General features: G+C 42.5%; 1 protein-coding gene across 2 annotated transcripts in view; it reads left to right on the forward strand.

The window, feature by feature from the left end:
• Nucleotides 1–12,724, forward strand: part of agbl1 (AGBL carboxypeptidase 1) — a 161,174-nt gene extending 148,450 nt beyond the window's left edge. For both annotated transcript variants that reach the window (XR_016487780.1, XM_036953095.2), the window contains one exon: nt 11,722–12,724. Coding sequence is in view for 1 of the 2 variants with exons in the window: in XM_036953095.2 (XP_036808990.2) it covers nt 11,722–12,004 (283 nt within the window). In the remaining variant the exon portion in view is untranslated. The remainder of the gene's footprint in view (nt 1–11,721) is intronic.
• Nucleotides 12,725–19,649: the final 6,925 nt, after the last annotated feature.

Below are 19,649 nucleotides of genomic sequence, written 5' to 3' on the forward strand. Positions count from 1 at the left end.
GCTGTTTTTCGCTCGTTTCGAGTTCGTGATTTCTTATCGTCCGGGCTCTAAGAACACCAAGCCTGATGCTTTATCTCGTCTCTTCAGTTCTTCAGTAGCCTCCACTGACCCCGAGGGGATTCTCCCTGAGGGGCGTGTTGTCGGGTTGACTGTCTGGGGAATTGAGAGGCAGGTAAAGCAAGCACTCACTCAAACTCCGTCGCCGCGCGCTTGTCCCAGGAACCTTCTTTTCGTTCCCGTTCCTACTCGTCTGGCCGTTCTTCAGTGGGCTCACTCTGCCAAGTTAGCCGGTCACCCTGGCGTTCGGGGTACGCTTGCTTCCATTCGCCAGCGTTTTTGGTGGCCCACCCGGGAGCATGACACGCGTCGCTTCGTGGCTGCTTGTTCAGTCTGCGCGCAGACTAAGTCCAGTAACTCCCCTCCTGCCGGCCGTCTCAGGCCGCTTCCCATTCCCTCTCGACCGTGGTCTCACATCGCCTTAGATTTTGTCACCGGACTGCCTTCGTCAGCGGGGAAGACTGTTATTCTTACGGTTGTCGACAGGTTCTCTAAGGCGGCTCATTTTATTCCCCTTGCTAAGCTTCCTTCTGCTAAAGAGACGGCACAAATCATCATCGAGAATGTTTTCAGAATTCATGGCCTTCCGTCAGACGTCGTTTCGGAGGTCCGCAATTCACGTCTCAATTTTGGAGGGAGTTTTGCCGTTTGATTGGGGCTTCCGTCAGTCTCTCTTCCGGCTTTCACCCCCAGTCTAACGGTCAAGCAGAACGGGCCAATCAGACTATTGGTCGCATCTTACGCAGTCTTTCTTTTCGCAACCCTGCGTCTTGGTCAGAACAGCTCCCCTGGGCAGAATACGCCCACAACTCGCTTCCTTCGTCTGCGACCGGGCTATCTCCTTTTCAGAGTAGCCTCGGGTACCAGCCTCCGCTGTTCTCATCTCAGTTCGCCGAGTCCAGCGTCCCCTCCGCTCAAGCTTTTGTCCAACGTTGCGAGCGCACCTGGAAGAGGGTCAGGTCTGCACTTTGCCGTTATAGGGCGCAGACGGTGAGGGCTGCTAATAAGCGTAGAACTAAGAGTCCTAGATATTGTCGCGGTCAGAGAGTTTGGCTCTCCACTCAGAACCTTCCCCTTAAGACCGCTTCTCGCAAGTTGACCCCGCGGTTCATTGGTCCGTTCCGTATTTCTCAAATCATTAATCCTGTCGCAGTTCGACTTCTTCTTCCGCGATATCTTCGTCGCGTCCACCCGGTCTTCCATGTCTCCTGTATCAAGCCCGTTCTTCGCGCCCCCGCTCGTCTTCCCCCCCCCCCCCCATCCTTGTCGAGGGCGCACCCATCTACAGGGTCCGTAGGATTTTGGACATGCGTCCTCGGGGCCGTGGTCATCAGTACCTAGTAGATTGGGAGGGGTACGGTCCTGAGGAGAGGAGTTGGGTTCCCTCTCGGGACGTGCTGGACCGTGCGCTGATCGAGGATTTCCTCCGTTGCCGCCAGGTTTCCTCCTCGAGTGCGCCAGGAGGCGCTCGGTGAGTGGGGGGGTACTGTCATGTAGTGTCATGTTGTGTCTTGTTTCTGTCCTTTCCCTTCACCCTGTCTCCCTCTGCTGGTCGTTATTAGGTTACCTTTTCTCCCCCTCTTTCCCCCAGCTGTTCCTTGTCTCCTCCTAACTACCTCGTCACCCCTTTTCCCACCTGTTCCCTTTTTCCCTCTGATTAGTCCTCTATATCTCTCTCTGTTTTTGTTCCTGTCTTTGTCGGATTCTTGTTTGTGTTATTCATGCCTGAACCAGACTATCGTCATGTTTGCTGCAACCTTGTCCTGTCCTGTCGGAATCTGCCGGTCCATCTGAGCCTACGTTTGTTTTGTTATTAAAGAAGCTCTGTTTACGTTAATTCGCTTTTGGGTCCTCATTCACGCACCGTAACAGCTCAATTTTGTACACCTGTCAGCAACACGTGTGGCTGAAAAAGCCACTAATTTGAAGGGGTGTCCATACACTTTTGTATATATAGTGTAGCTACTCTACCTGCTTCATTCATGATAAGAAAACGAACTAGAATAAGCTAGCTAGCCAAGCTATGTAGGAGTTAGCTTATATTAATCAGGAATACAAAATATGCCTAGACATGTTTAAAGGTCTCCTTGGGGGTAAAAATAAATATTTAATCCTGAAGGGAAGGCAATTTCATTATTTATTAGCTAGCTAGGCTACCCCCCCTATCAAGGTTAGCTAGTTAGCTAATTAACTAGCCCTACTGGATTTAGCTAACATTCTTCAATCTAGTTACTAAAATAAATGAAACATCTCAAATTAGCTACTCACTTTAGAGGTAAATTCTTTGAGATAATTTCTGAACAGCTTCTCATTTCTTTGTTTCTCCAGTTGTCAATTTGAGCACACACCGTTTGCACACTCATTTGTGGTGCCCAAATTCAAAACAGAAAATGTGTGATTCTTATTGCAATTCTATCAGTTACAGTGCTTTTAGCTTTTGGTTTGCGTGCAACTTTATCCGGAGGGAATACTGAAAGTATAGCTAGTGTCTGAAAGAATGATATGGATTAAATATTTGTCAAATGATTTAGCTAGCCTCAAAACTCAAAAAAGGATCAGGATTTGTCCTTATTTAGAATATCAAAATGTATATCAAGATCCTGATATGGACCTTAGTCAAGAGCATATGCATTGTATGTGCTGAGAACATTTACTAAACTCATCAAAAAAATAAACGTTCTCTCACTGTCAACTGCGTTTATTTTCAGCAAACGTAACATGTGTAAATATTTGTATGAACATAACAAGATTCAACAACTGAGACATAAACTGAAGAAGTTCCACAGACATGTGACTAACAGAAATTGAATAATATGTCCCTGAACAAAGGGGGGGGGGGTAAAAATCAAAAGCAACAGTCAGTATCTGGTGTGGCCACCAGCTGCATTAAGTACTGCAGTGTGTCTCCTCCTCATGGACTGCACCAGATTTGCCCGTCCTTGCTATGAGATGTTACCCCACTCTTCCACCAAGGCACATGCAAGTTCCCAGACATTTCTGGGGGGAATGGCCCTAGCCCTCACCCTTCAATCCAACAGGTCCCAGACGTGCTCAATGGGATTGAGATCCAGGCTGGCCATGGCAGAACACTGACATTACTGTCTTGCAGGAAATCACATACAGAACAAGCAGTATGGCTGGTGGCATTGTCATGCTGGAGGGTCAGGACAAGCCTGCAGAATGGGTACCACATGATGGAGGAGGATGTCGACCCTGTAAAGCACAGCATTGAGATTGCCTGCAATGACAACAAGCTCAGTCCAATGATGCTGTGACACACCGCCCCAAACCATGACGAACCCTCCACCTCCAAATTGATCCCGCTCCAGACTACAGGCCTCAGTGTAATGCTCATTCCTTCGACGATAAACTCGATTCCGTCCATCACCCCTGGTGAGACAAAACTGCGACTCGTCAGTGAAGAGCACTTTTTGCCAGCCCTGTCTGGTCCAGCGACGGTGGGTTTGTGCCCATAGGCAACGTTGTTGCCGATGATGTCTGGTGAGGACCTGCCTTACAATAGGCCTACATGCCCTCAGTCCAGCCTCTGTCAGCCTATTGCGGACAGTCTGAGCACTGATGGAGGGATTGTGCGTTCCTGGTGTAACTTGGGCAGTTGTTGTTGCCATCCTATACCTGTCCCGCAGGTGTGATGTTCAGATGTACCGATCCTGTGCAGGTGTTGTTACACATGGTCTGCCACTACGAGGATGATCAGCTGTCTGTCCTGTCTCCCTGTAGAGCTGTTTTAGGCGTCTCACAGTACGGACATTGCAATTTATTGCCCTGGCCACATCTGCAGTCCTCATGCCTCCTTGCAGCATGCCTAAGACACGTTCATGCAGATGAGCAAGAACCCTGGGCATCTTTCTTTTGGTATTTTCCAGAGTCAGTAGAAAGGCCTCTTTAGTGTCCTAAGTTTTCATAACTGTGACCTTAATTACCTACCGTCTGTAAGCTGTTAGTGTCTTAACAATTGTTCCACAGGTGCATGTCAATTTATTATTTATGGTTCATTGAACAAGCATGGGAAACGGTGTTAAACCCAATGAAGATCTGTGAAGTTATTTGGATTTTACTAAATATCTTTGAAAGACAGGGTCCTGAAAAGGGACGTTTCTTTTTTTGCTGAGTTTATGTAGGCCTACTGTCAGTACTTGTAATCTTATAAAGAAAATAAGATGTCCACATAGGCCTATCTCAGGATATCTAAGGAGTCTATATCCAGCCATACCATGTTTGATACCCAGAGGGAATTGAGAATTTATTTGTGCATGAAAGAAAAATATGGATTTCATGTTTGTCAAATTATTGATAATGTGCTGAAAACTCAGAACTCCATCAGAAATAGTCCTTATTTTCAGCACATCAAAAAGCATATCAAGATCAGGATATGGACCTCAGCAAAGAGAAGCATATCTGGAAACAATATCGCTTCATATCTTGAATGTGCTGAGAAAACACAGATATGCGACCTATACAGTCAGTATTTGTCAACATGATGAGAGAAAATAGGATGTCATATATCTCAGGATATTGAATGAGTCCTAATCCGGACACAGGAAATGTCCATGTGTGATATTCGAAGTTATTCCAATATCACATACTGTATGTCCACAAGATGCAATTGGATTCAGGATTTGTCACGATATGGTGCATATCCACAAAACTCTAAATATTTTGTAGAATATTAAAAACTTGTCATGAATAGATATCCCCTGATATGGATTTCTCTCTCTCTCTCTCTCTCTCTCTCTCTCTCTTCCTCCCTCTCTCAATTCAATTCAATTGACTTTATTGACATGGCAAGTTCATTATTACTTACATTGTCAAATTATACATATAGAAAAAAAAAATATATATTTATATAAAATATACAGTGCCTTGCGAAAGTATTCGGGCCCCTTGAACTTTGCAACCTTTTGCCACATTTCAGGCTTCAAACATAAAGATATAAAACTGTATTTTTTTGTGAAGAATCAACAACAAGTGGGACACAATCATGAAGTGGAACGACATTTATTGGATATTTCAAACTTTTTTAACAAATCAAAAACTGAAAAATTGGGCGTGCAAAATTATTCAGCCCCCTTAAGTTAATACTTTGTAGTGCCACCTTTTGCTGCGATTACAGCTGTAAGTCGCTTGGGGTATGTCTCTATCAGTTTTGGACATCGAGAGACTGAATTTTTTTCCCATTCCTCCTTGCAAAACAGCTCGAGCTCAGTGAGGTTGGATGGAGAGCATTTGTGAACAGCAGTTTTCAGTTCTTTCCACAGATTCTCGATTGGATTCAGGTCTGGACTTTGACTTGGCCATTCTAACACCTGGATATGTTTATTTTTGAACCATTCCATTGTAGATTTTGCTTTATGTTTTGGATCATTGTCTTGTTGGAAGACAAATCTCCGTCCCAGTCTCAGGTCTTTTGCAGACTCCATCAAGTTTTCTTCCAGAATGGTCCTGTATTTGGCTCCATCCATCTTCCCATCAATTTGAACCATCTTCCCTGTCCCTGCTGAAGAAAAGCAGGCCCAAACCATGATGCTGCCACCACCATGTTTGACAGTGGGGATGGTGTGTTCAGGGTGATGAGCTGTGTTGCTTTTACGCCAAACATAACGTTTTGCATTGTTGCCAAAAAGTTCAATTTTGGTTTCATCTGACCAGAGCACCTTCTTCCACATGTTTGGTGTGTCTCCCAGGTGGCTTGTGGCAAACTTTAAATGACACTTTTTATGGATATCTTTCAGAAATGGCTTTCTTCTTGCTAATCTTCCATTAAGGCCAGATTTGTGCAATATACGACTGATTGTTGTCCTATGAACAGAGTCTCCCACCTCAGCTGTAGATCTGTAGATGCAGTTCATCCAGAGTGATCATGGGCCTCTTGGCTGCATCTCTGATCAGTCTTCTCCTTGTATGAGCTGAAAGTTTAGAGGGACGGCCAGGTCTTGGTAGATTTGCAGTGGTCTGATACTCCTTCCATTTCAATATTATCGCTTGCACAGTGCTCCTTGGGATGTTTAAAGCTTGGGAAATCTTTTTGTATCCAAATCCGGCTTTAAACTTATTCACAACAGTATCTCGAACCTGCCTGGTGTGTTCCTTGTTCTTCATGATGCTCTCTGCGCTTTTAACGGACCTCTGAGACTATCACAGTGCAGGTGCATTTATACGGAGACTTGATTACACACAGGTGGATTGTATTTATCATCATTAGTCATTTAGGTCAACATTGGATCATTCAGAGATCCTCACTGAACTTCTGGAGAGAGTTTGCTGCACTGAAAGTAAAGGGGCTAAATAATTTTGCACGCCCAATTTTTCAGTTTTTGATTTGTTAAAAAAGTTTGAAATATCCAATAAATGTTGTTCCACTTCATGATTGTGTCCCACTTGTTGTTGATTCTTAACAAAAAAATACAGTTTTATATCTTTATGTTTGAAGCCTGAAATGTGGCAAAACGTCGCAAAGTTCAAGGGGGCCGAATACTTTCGCAAGGCACTGTATATACTGTATATTCATATATATATATAAATGGTGGGACCAACAGCAATAATAATAGTAGTAGTGGACATGGGATTACCATTAACAACAACAATATTAATCAGAACAACAATACATTAAAGCAATGGTAGTAGACCAGTGTCAATATGACTGAGAAGACACATGACAGAGTATGAAAGAAAAAACATAACAGGAAATATTATCGACATTACTTTGCACTTCTCACTGGCTGTCCAGGTTGTGGCAGGAGGGCACATTTTGGCTTTTCACCCAATAAATATTTAGATTTTTTCTTAATCTTTTATCGTTTCAAATTCTTTCAAACTCTCTCTCTCTCTCTCTCTCTCTCTCTCTCTCTCTCTCTCTCTCTGTTGCTTCTCCCTAATTTTTGGAAGAAATTAATTTCTTCCAAACTCTTCTCTCCCTTTGAGCCAACTACTCACCACACTTTATGCACTGCAGTGCTACCTAGCTGTAGTTTATGCTTTCAGTACTAGATTAATTCTCTGATCATGTGATTGGATGGACAAGATGTTAGTTCATACTGCAAGAGCTCTGATAGGTTGGAGGATGTTGTACAGATAATTACAGTGATAATTACTCTGTAAGTGTATGGAAAGGGGTGAGAACCACGAGCCTCCTGGGTTTTGTATTGAAGTCAATGTACCCAGAGGAGACGGCTACATCATGGTGCTGCCCTGGAGGGTGCTGTTGTGGCCTCTCTAGACCTTCATTGCAAAAAATGTGTTTTAATCAGTTATTTGGCGGTATGTGAAGATAGTAAATCAAATCAAAATCAAATCAAATTTATTTATATAGCCCTTCGTACATCAGCTGATATCTCAGCTGATATCTCAGAGACCCAGCTTAAAACACCAAACAGCAAGCAATGCAGGTGTAGAAGCACGGTGGCGAGGAAAAACTCCCTAAAAAGGCCAAAACCTAGGAAGAAACCTAGAGAGGAACCAGGCTATGTGGGGTGGCCAGTCCTCTTCTGGCTGTGCCGGGTGGAGATTATAACAGAACATGGCCAAGATGTTCAAATGTTCATAAATTACCAGCATGGTCCAATAATAATAAGGCAGAACAGTTGAAACTGGAGCAGCAGCACGGCCAGGTGGACTGGGGACAGCAAGGAGTCATCATGTCAGGTAGTCCTGAGGCATGGTCCTAGGGCTCAGGTCCTCCAAGTGAGAGAAAGAAAGAGAGAAATAGAGAATTAGAGAGAGGACACTTAAATTCAAACAGGACACCGAATAGGACAGGAGAAGTACTCCAGATATAACAAACTGACCCTAGCCCCCCGACACATAAACTACTGCAGCATAAATACTGGAGGCTGAGACAGGAGGGGTCAGGAGACACTGTGGCCCCATCTGAGGACACCCCGGACAGGGCCAAACAGGAAGGATATAAACCCATCCACTTTGCCAAAGCACAGTCCCCACACCACTAGAGGGTGGTCAACCACCAACTTACCATCCTGAGACAAGGCCAAGTATAGCCCACAAAGATCTCCGCCATGGCACAACCCAAGGGGGGGGGGGGGGGGGCGCCAACCCAGACAGGAAGATCACATCAGTGACTCAACCCACTCAAGTGACGCACCCCTCCCAGGGACGGTATGAAAGAGCCCCAGTAAGCCAGTGACTCAGCCCCTGTAATAGGGTTAGAGGCAGAGAATCCCAGTGGAAAGAGGGGAACCGGCCAGGCAGAGATAGCAAGGGCGGTTCGTTGCTCCAGAGCCTTTCCATTCACCTTCCCACTCCTGGGCCAGACTACACTCAATAATATGACCCACTGAAGAGATGAGTCTTCAGTAAAGACTTAAAGGTTGAGACCGAGTTTGCGTCTCTTACATGGGTAGGCAGACCATTCCATAAAAATGGAGCTCTATAGGAGAAAGCCCTGCCTCCAGCTATTTGCTTAGAAATTCTAGGGACAATTAGGAGGCCTGGGTCTTGTGACCGTAGCGTACGTGTAGGTAGGTATGTATGGCATGACCAAATCAGAGAGATAGGTAGGAGCAAGCCCATGTAATGCTTTGTAGGTTAGCAGTAAAACCTTGAAATCAGCCCTTGCCTTGACAGGAAGCCAGTGTAGGGAGGCTAGCACTGGAGTAATATGATCACATTTTTTGGTTCTATTCTGGATTCTAGCAGCCGTATTTAGCACTAACTGAAGTTTATTTAGTGCTTTATCCGGGTAGCCGGAAAGTAGAGCATTGCGGTAGTCTAACCTAGAAGTGACAAAAGCATGGATTAATTTTTCTGCATCATTTTTGGACAGAAAGTTTCTGATTTTTGCAATGTTACGTAGATGGAAAAAAGCTGTCCTTGAAATGGTCTTGATATGTTCTTCAAAAGACAGATCAGGGTCCAGAGTAACGCCGAGGTCCTTCACAGTTTTATTTGAGACGACTGTACAACCATTAAGATTAATTGTCAGATTCAACAGAAGATCTCTTTGTTTCTTGGGACCTAGAACAAGCATCTCTGTTTTGTCCGAGTTTAAAAGTAGAAAGTTTGCAGCCATCCACTTCCTTATGTCTGAAACACATGCTTCTAGCGAGGGCAATTTTGGGGCTTCACCATGTTTCATTGAAATGTACAGCTGTGTGTCATTCGCATAGCAGTGAAAGTTAACATTATGTTTTCGAATAACATCCCCAAGAGGTAAAATATATAGTGAAAACAATAGTGGTCCTAAAACGGAACCTTGAGGAACACCAAAATTTACAGTTGATTTGTCAGAGGACAAACCATTCACAGAGACAAACTGATATCTTTCCGACAGATAAGATCTAAACCAGGCCAGAACTTGTCCGTGTAGACCAATTTGGGTTTCCAATCTCTCCAAAAGAATGTGGTGATCGATGGTAATCAAAGCAGCACTAAGGTCTAGGAGCACGAGGACAGATGCAGAGCCTCGGTCTGATGCCATTAAAAGGTCATTTTACCACCTTCACAAGTGCAGTCTCAGTGCTATGATGGGGTCTAAAACCAGACTGAAGCATGTCGTATACATTGTTTGTCTTCGGGAAGGCAGTGAGTTTGAGAAGAATGGAAGATTCGATTTAGGCCGATAGTTTTTTATATTTTCTGGGTCAAGGTTTGGCTTTTTCACGAGAGGCTTTATTACTGCCACTTTTAGTGAGTTTGGTACACATCCGGTGGATAGAGAGCCGTTTATTATTTAAACATAGGAGGGCCAAGCACAGGAAGCAGCTCTTTTAGTAGTTTAGTTGGAATAGGGTCCAGTATGCAGCTTGAAGGTTTAGAGGCCATGATTATTTTCACCATTGTGTCAAGAGATATAGTACTAAAACACTTGAGCGTCTCTCTTGATCCTAGGTCCTGGCAGAGTTGTGCAGACTCAGGACAACTGAGCTTTGAAGGAATTCGCAGATTTAAAGAGGAGTCCGTAATTTGCTTTCTAATATTCATGATTTTTTCATCAAAGAAGTTCATGAATTTATCACTGCTGAAGTGAAAGCCATGCTCTCTTGGGGAATGCTGCTTTTTAGTTAGCTTTGCGACAGTATCAAAAAGGAATTTCGGATTGTTCTTATTTTCCTCAATTAAGTTAGAAAAATAGGATGATCGAGCAGCAGTAAGGGTTCTTCGGTACTGCACGGTACTGTCTTTCCAAGCTAGTCGGAAGACTTCCAGTTTGGTGTGGCGCCATTTCCATTCCAATTTTCTGGAAGCATGCTTCAGAGCTCGGGTATCTTCTGTGTACCAGGGAGCTAGTTTCTTATGAGAAATGTTTTTAGTTTTTAGGGGTGCAACTGCATCTTGGGTATTGCGCAAGGTTAAATTGAGTTCCTCAGTTAGGTGGTTAACTGATTTTTGTCCTCTGGCGTCCTTGGGTAGACAGAGGGAATCTGGAAGGGCATCAAAAAATCTTAAATCTGTCAATTAATAGCACAACTTTTGATGTTCCTTGGTTGGGGTCTGAGCAGATTATTTGTTGCAATTGCAAACATAATAAAATGGTGGTCCGATAGTCCAGGATTATGAGGAAAAACATTAAGATCCACAACATTTATTCCATGGGACAAAACTAGGTCCAGAGTATGACTGTGACAGTGAGTGGGTCCAGAGACATGTTGGACAAAACCCACTGAGGCGATGATGGCTCCGAAAGCCTTTTGGAATGGGTCTGTGGACTTTCACCAAAGATTAGAATATTATCTGCTATCACTACAAGGTTCGATAGGAATTCAGGGAACTCAATGAGGAACGCTGTATATGGCCCAGGAGGCCTGTAAACAGTAGCTATAAAAAGTGATTGAGTATAGTATAGTTTTATCTATGTTTCACTATTTTATTTTTCTGAAAATCACTGAGTAGGATGGTCCTCCCCTTCCTCCTCTGAGGAACTTCCAGTGACACACAGACACCAATCCAGCAGCATGACCTCAGCTTGCATTGCAACTAGCATAATCTCAAACAGCATTACACTAATGTGGTTTTTGGACACAACATTTCTGATATTGAGGAAGTAGTGGCGTTTTTCCCGACACTACATATTGTGTTGTCTAATCAGACATCTCAATGATAACACATCCAATCCAAACCCAGCATTTACTACAGTGTATGCTCGCTTTGCAGTACTCAGATCCTGCTTCTGTCTGTAATAACCCCTCTAAGGATATGAATGAGTTACAGCCTGAGTCTGTGGCTCATGCCAAGGATGTCAATGAGCTCAGGCTCACTGGAAATGACTGGGGAACTATGACTGTGCTGTGAAGCAAGGTGGTAGAACTGACATGTCACAGTGTGTAAGAGGAGATGGAAATGTATGGAAGCTTTTGGTGGTGTTAATCACCAAAACGGTAGTTATTGATTTACTGTACTCTGCTCCACTCCCTTCATTAAGCCATCCATTTCCTTGGTTAACTGACTGTCTCCTCTCCTCTCCTCTCCTCTCCTCTCCTCTCCTCTCCTCTCCTCTCCTCTTTTCTCCTCTCCTCTCCTCTCCTCTCCTCTCCTCTCCTCTCCTCTCCTCTCCTCTCCTCTCCTCTCCTCTCCTCTCCTCACCTCACCTCTCCTCTCCACCTTTCATCTGCTCTCCTCTCCTCTCCTCACCTTTCCTCTGCTCTCCTCTCTTCTGCTCTCCTCTCCTCTCCTATGCTCTTCTCTCTCCAGCTGCTTCGAGGATGATGAGCCACCTTGTGTAGAGGAAATTGAGTACCGGAATGACAGCTTCCCCGAGCCCAACAGAAATGATCTGGACTCTGAGGTCAATGGCAACACATCCAGCGCTGAGGAGGAGGAAGATGATGAGGAAGAGCACCAGACAACCGGGAACAGTCGACGACGCTCAATGAAGTCCCGCCTCTATCCTCACTTGATAGGCCAAGAGACTCTGAACATCAAGAGGAGCCCATGCAATGGGATGAACATTTCAAATGGACAATATCTGAGCTAAGGTCTCACAAGGACATTCCCCCAAAGCACTTATTTCCTTTTTTTAATAATACATTTTATTATGGAAATTCTAATGTATATGGTTGCTAAGTTAGTGGCTATTTCCCTTAGGCTTTCAGAACAGTGGATATATAAACTATAGCAGTAGAATAGTGGACAATGGCTTTGTATGATTTGTATATGACTTTGTCTGAGATGCATGTGAAGGACAGTCCGGCATGACATGGGCTTGTTGAGGCCATATTCTCCACAGAGAGCCTACTGTAAATGGGTATATGGGTGAAGTAGGGTACTAGACAGTATTATATTATATGAGATTATATTTATATTATTTGTGTATAGTAAATGTATCAAATACATCAGAAATAGGGTGGGGCTGTCACAATGTTTACCTATTATTTACATGCAGTATGATCTAAGTTCCAAAATAACAGGCCACCATAAGCATTGTTATATTTTTAACATTCATAACCTGCAATGCATTTACATAGTGCTAACCAGCAAACTGTAGTTACTTTGGGGGAAAATATATTTATATTTTTTGAAATTATATAAATATGAAGTATTTGTATAACTAAACACATTTTGCTAGTTGACCGTTTTCATAATGTCTAAAGACGATAGTATTGAGTGGTAACTGTTCATTATACATGTTCCATTCTCCTTCCTCTTAAATATGTTGGAGCCGAAGAGCACTACAATAAAATCGACTTTTATTGAATCAGTCGTTCCTTGTGTATTACTTGATATTGTACTGTACACGCCATCACAGCCAAGTAGTCGGGTCCTACGGTCCTACCGCTCAGTTCTGTTGGAAAAATCCAATGTAAGAAGAAAACCTTTGAGGAAACTGTGAAGTGTGTCACACAGCCACCAAAAGAAAAGGAACGGTGATCCATGGGGGGGTTCACGTTTCCACCGCCCTGCATCAGAGATTCCAATCCAGATCTGCTCAGCCGTCTCCCACAGACAGGAAGCCAACAGGAACACTGACCTCCACAGCGGCTCACTGGCCTTGCCACACACTGCATTATTCCAGGCAGACTGATAGATTTGTCTTATTTTGGCTGGCCTGGCTTCCTTGGCATTGTGAGGATCCTTTCAGTGTGTCCCAAGGAGCAGAGGAATCAGAGGCTTCATCCCAAATGTCCCCCTATTCCCTATTTAGTGCGCTACTTTTGACAAGGGCCCTGATAAAAAGTAGTGCACTAAATAGCGAATAGGGTGCCATCTGGGACAAAGCCAGAGGCTGTCAGGCTCTCTCACAATGACATTGGGCTACTTGCAGTGTGGCCCTGTAGGCTCTTAGCTAATCCTATCACTACAGACTCAATGGGCAGACCTGCACACTGACATTGGGGCCCTGTAGGTTGATGGTTCATTGTTACTGTTGACCCCCCCCAAGGCTGTAGCCATTATAGCTAGATTATATAGTATATTGCTATTCATCACATGTAGTACACTGATAGTTGCAGCTGTGCTTAACTGTTGACACATATTGCAGTCTTGAAAAGTCCACCCTTTTGTTAGAAAAAAAACATGAAAAGACAATTTCCTTGGCTCTGATCATCAACTCTCCTGCAACATATCAATTTTCTTGGCTCTGATCATCAACTCTCCTGCAGCATATCAATTTCCAGGTGAGAAGATGTGGTACTGTCCAGTAGGTTATAGGAAATGACTGATACAGGCTGATCCGGATGCCACCTTGGCATGATGAGTGTCAGTGCTTCGCCAGCGTTTCTTGGCTGAACCAGTCAGAACCTTCATTGCATCCTGGGTGTTAGTTTTGTTGGATGACCTGAGGCATCTGACAGTACGTTAGCATAAGAGTGGATTAAACGTTGAATATGGCCATTTGGAGACGAGATAAACTGTGAAAAGATACTGATAAATACAATTATTCATCCGTCTACCATGAAGTGGTTTTCTGGTCGTTAGTCTCATAAAAACAGTCTCCAGTGGATCGGCCACAGAATATAACACTATAGGCAGCTATCTGCTTGATGTCGTCTTTTTTTATTGTTCTATTAATACGCTGTGTCAGAGTTTGATCAATTTGAATAGACGTAATGACTTAGCTATGACCTACACGCCTGCCTTTACTGCGACACGTAACGAATGCAGCGCAGTGCCCAGCACTGTCCTGTAATCTCATTCCCTTTGCAGATAGATGGTCTAATTAGATCCTGGTGAGCTACCTGATCACAGAGAGGTAAGCCAGCCTTCATTGGCATGCTGCGAGCAGAGCTAGGACTAGTTCCGCCTGCACACACGACTGCATTTCTTAATTAGTGTTTCATTCCAGCACTGCCTGACTCTTCATAGCTGATTCAGTCCACCATTACGTCCCAGGCACCGCCTGCCCTCCGTATAGGGAAGCCCTGTAGAGAGGCCTTCAAAGCTACAGTTGAAGTCGGAAATTTACATACACCTTAGCCAAATACATTTAAACTCAGTTTTCACAATTCCTGACATTTAATCCCAGTAAAAATTCCCTGTCTTAGGTCAGTTAGGATCACCCCTTTATTTTAAGAATGTGAAATGTCAGAATAATAGTAGAGATAATTATTTATTTCAGCTTTGATTAATTTATTCACATTCCCAGTGGGTCAGAAGTTTACATACACTCAATTAGTATTTGGTGGCATTGCCTTTAAATTGTTTAACTTGGGTCAAACGTTTCGGGTTGCCTTCCACAAGCTTCCCACAATAAGTTGGGTGAATTTTGGCCCGTTCCTCCTGACAGAGCTGGTGTAACTGAGTCAGGTTTGTAGTAGGCCTCCTAGCTCGCACACACTTTTTCAGTTCTGCCCACAAAATTTCTATAGGATTTAGGTCAGGGTTTTGTGATGGCCACTCCAATACTTTTACTTTGTCCTAAAGCCATTTTGTCACAAATTTGGAAGTATGATTGGGGCCATTGTCCATTTGGAAGACCCATTTGCGACCAAGCTTTAACTTCCTGACTGATGTCTTGAGATGTTGCTTCAATATATCCACATAATTTTCCGCCCTCATGATGCCATCTATTTTGTTAAGTAAACCAGTCCCTCCTGCAGCAAAGCACCACCACAACATGATGCTGCCACCCCCGTGCTTCACGGTTGGGATGATGTTCTTCAACTTGCAAGTAGTTTAAGTAGTTTAACATGAAGATTGGTACAGTTTTATTTTTTGCTTATTGGATTGAAATTAAATGATACTAGATTACATTAGAAAAAAAATTGGTGCTGACTGATCAGATCAAAAAATGACATAAAGAGCCGTTGTGTTGAAATGCCGTGCGATGTTTATCAGTGAGAATCGTAGAATGGTGAACTTACTAAAAGACTGAGAGTTTGTCCGTGTGATATTAGATTGCTTCTTGTGTAAATATTTTCTGTCTGGAATTTAATGATTTGTTTAATGATGATGGTCATTACGGCAATTTTACGGCAAAAAGTACAATCCTTGTCCCCATGTGCAGTTGCAAACCGTAGTCTGGCTTTTTTATGGCGGTTTTGGAGCAGTGGCTTCTTTCTCGCTGAGTGGCCTTTCAGGTTATGTCATTATAGGACTCTTTTTAATGTGGATATAGATACTTTTGTACCTGTTTCCTCCATCATCGTCACAAGGTCCTTTGCTGTTGTTCTGGGATTGATTTGCACTTTTCGCACCAAAGGAAGTTCATCTCTAGGAGACAGAATGCGTCTCCTTCCTGAGCGGTATGACGGCTGTGTGGTCCCATGGTGTTTATACTTGCATACTACTGTTTATACAGATGAGCGTGGTACCTTCAGCGATTTGGAAATTGCTCCCAAGGATGAACCAGACTTGTGGAGGTCTACAATTTTTTTTTCTGAGGTCTTGGCTGATTTCATTTGATTTTCCCATGATGCTAAGCATAGAGGCACTGAGTTTGAAGATAGGCCTTGAAATACATCCACAGGCACACCTCCAATTGTAAATTAGCCTATCAGAAGCTTCTAAAGCCATGGCATAATTTTCTGGAATTTTCCAAGCTGTTTAAAGGCACAGTCAACTTAGTGTATGTAAACTTCTGACCTACAGTGAATTACATGTATAAGTGAAATAATCTGTCTGTTAACAATTGTTGGAAAAATGACTTGTGTCATGCACAAAGTAGATGGTCTAACCAACTTGCAAAAACTATATTTTGTTAACAAGAAATTTGTGGAGTGGTTGAAAAACAAGTTTTAATGACTCCAACCGAAGTGTATGTAAACATCCGACTTCAACTGCATATGATCATGTCTATGACATTACATTAGACTAATTATTTGCTTTGGAGATGCCCTCTTCCACATCCTCAGTCTTCAGCGGTTAAGATTGATATTTTATGCATTTTTTGCAGATGAATGTTGAGTAATCCAGGTCAATGGCTTTCATAAGGGTGCAACACTAGTACATGTGAGATTTGGTTTCTGCTTCACGCGTTATTCTAGATTTTTCTCCATGTTGTACTATCAGGGAATTGCTCATCATAAGTGCATGCTCTTTTGTTGAAAATACATAATTGCAGAACATTTGTAGAGTATACATGAGTTGTTACATCATGGCTTAGCCAGCAGCATACCACCCTGCATCCCACTGCTGGCTTGCTTCTGAAGCTAGCAGGGTTGGTCCTGGTCAGTCCCTAGTTGGGAATGTGTTCTCACTCAACTTACCTGATAAAATAACACATATTGATTGATCTTCCACAATAGTGCACTCATAAATAAAAATACACACTTCATTCTAATATCTTAATTAGTTATCTACTTCATATCAATGTGGCATATTTCTGAAGCAAACAGATTTGGATTGCTTTACAAAGGTTAGAATCTGAGGAACATGCCAGTGAATTAGTTAATAGATACTGTTAGAGAAATAAAAGCATATTCTTCGATCTGCAGCCTGCAGAGAGGGAACTGTGTGTCTTCCCAATATCATTGTTTCTCTGTATCTCAATTTGTTGATCATGAAGATTGAGTTGGAGACTTTCCCACTGGCCTGCTACAACAAATCACCACATTAATCAAATGGCTGCCCGGACTATTGAAACTGACCCCCTTTATAATGTATTTATTTATCTATTTTCTTTGCACTGACTCTATGCACACTCACTTGATTTTACCCACCCACACCCACACCCACACACACACCCACACCCACACCCACACCCACACCCACACCCACACACACACACACACACACACATGCATATTGACGACACACACTTTCAAACCTCACATATGCTGCTGCTACTCTGTTCATTATATATTCCCAATTGCCTAGTCACATTTACCATATGTACATGAACACACTGTACTAACTCAATTACCTCAACTACCTCATACTCCTGCACAGTATAGCCTCGTTACTAATTTTATTGTGTTACTATCTCCTTTTTTATTTAGCAAATATTTGTCTTACTTTTTATCTTTGCATTGTTGGGAACATGCTCGTAAGTAAGCATTTTACAGTATAATCTACACCTGTTGTATTCAGTGTGCATTTGCCCAATAAAATGTCTGCAGCATTGAAGGTCCCCAAGGACACTGTGGCCTCCATCATTCTTAAGCGGAAGAAGTTTGGAACCACCAACCACTAGAGTAGGCCACCAGGCCAAACTGAGCAATCAGGGGGGAAGGGCTTTGGTCAGGGAGGTGACCAATAACCTGATGGTCACTCTGACAGAGCTCTAGAGTTCCTCTGTGAAGATTGGAGAACCTTCCAGAAGGACAACCATCTCTGCAGCACTCCACCAATCAGGTAAATGTGATATATATATTTTTTTTTATTTAATAAATTTGCAAACATTTCTAAAAACGTGTTTTTTTTGTCATTATGGGGTATTGTGCATAGATTGATGAGGCGGCAAACCCCCCAATTTAATCCATGTTTAAATAATATATGTAAAAAGTCAAGGGGTCTGAATACTTTCCGAATGCACTGTACTTGAATAGAAAATGACTCAAGTAAAAGTGAAAGTCACACAGTAAAATACTGCTTGAGTTAGGTATCAAAATATTATGCTTTAAATGTACTTAAGTATCAAAAGTAAATGTAATTGCTAAAATATACTTAAGTATCAGAAGTTAAAGTAAAAGTATAAATCATAAATCAAATTCCTTATATTAAACAAACTAGATGGCACAATTTTTTTTATTTTTTTATTCACGGATAGCCAGAGTCACACTCCATCACTCAGACATCATTTACAAATGAAGCATTTGGGTTTTGTGAGTCCAACAGATCAGAGGCAGTAGGGAGGATCAGGGGTGTTATCTTGATTAGTGGTTGAATTGGACCATGTTCCTGTCCTGCTAAGCATTCAAAATGTAACGAAAAAATGTGGGTGTCAGGGAAAATGTATGGAGCAAAAAGTGCATTATTTTCTTTAGGAATGTAGTAATGTCACGCCCTGACCATAGTTTGCTTTGTATGTTTCTATGTTATGTTTGGTCAGGGTGTGATCTGAGTGGGCATTCTATGTTGGATGTCTAGTTTGTCTGTTTCTGTGTTTGGCCTGATATGGTTCTCAATCAGAGACAGGTGTTAGTTGTTGTCTCTGATTGGGAACCATATTTAGGCAGCCTGTTTTGTCATTGTGGGTGGTGGTGATTGTCTATGTTAGTTGCTTGTGTCAGCACGTTTGGTATATAGCTTCACGGGCGTTATTCATTTATTGTTTTGTTCAGTTTACTTTGTGTTTTTGTCATCCATTAAAATGATGCATTCACGCTGCGCTTTGGTCCGCTTCTTACGAAGCTTTGGTCCGCTTCTTACGACGATCGTGACAAATAAAGTAAAAGTTAACAAAAAATATAAATAGTAAAGTACAGATACCCCAAAAACTGACTCAAGTAGTACTTTAAATAATGTTGACTTACTTTAAACCACTGTAGGGAAGTAGACCAATATGTCATACCCTCTAACCTTTTGTCTAACTTCTTGGGCAAGTGGCCAAAGTACCTGAGTTATGTCAAAAGTTACATTGTTTACAGTGAATGTTGAAGCCATGCTGTCACAATGGGGAGCTTTAGAATGGACAAAAAATATATATATAAATGTAAATGTAAGCAAATCAATCCAGACCGGTCCACAGGTTTTAAAGTTTGAATGGCGTTTCTAGCTTAAATGGTGTAAGAGGAGTAGCGTGAAGAAGAAGAAGAAGAAGTATGACGAAGATGTAAAGTTTAGACTTTTGCTTTGCAAGTCCCACCTAATAACAATCAATATTTAGCTTAACCTAAACAACTACAATAAATCAGGTGAGTATTCAACCATATTGGAAATGTTACGATAAGGATGGTGCATGATTAGCCAATGGAGATTACATTTCCCTTAAATTGACTCGGCCCTGTTTTCATTATCCTGATTTATTGTTGTAACTGTTGCTCTAATCCAATTTCATTCCATGTCTTTAAGAGCTCTCAGAACTCTCTGATGGTGACCATTCCACATTGATTGCCAAGTTCCCTGCATCTGAAATGCCATTATCAGCCACCACAGGGATTATCTGTAATTGAGATTTAATCAGAGCCTGTACTGTCCAATGACTGATATCAGTGCTGGATGCATCTGCTCAGTAATGACGGTTCAATAACAACATATATCAAAAACACTTTGGTCTCAGATATGTTTTAGCGGTTGCATTT

This window comes from Oncorhynchus mykiss, chromosome 2 (genome assembly GCF_057628025.1).
Source record: "Oncorhynchus mykiss isolate SJ-2025 chromosome 2, ASM5762802v1, whole genome shotgun sequence".
Lineage (NCBI taxonomy): Eukaryota > Metazoa > Chordata > Actinopteri > Salmoniformes > Salmonidae > Oncorhynchus > Oncorhynchus mykiss.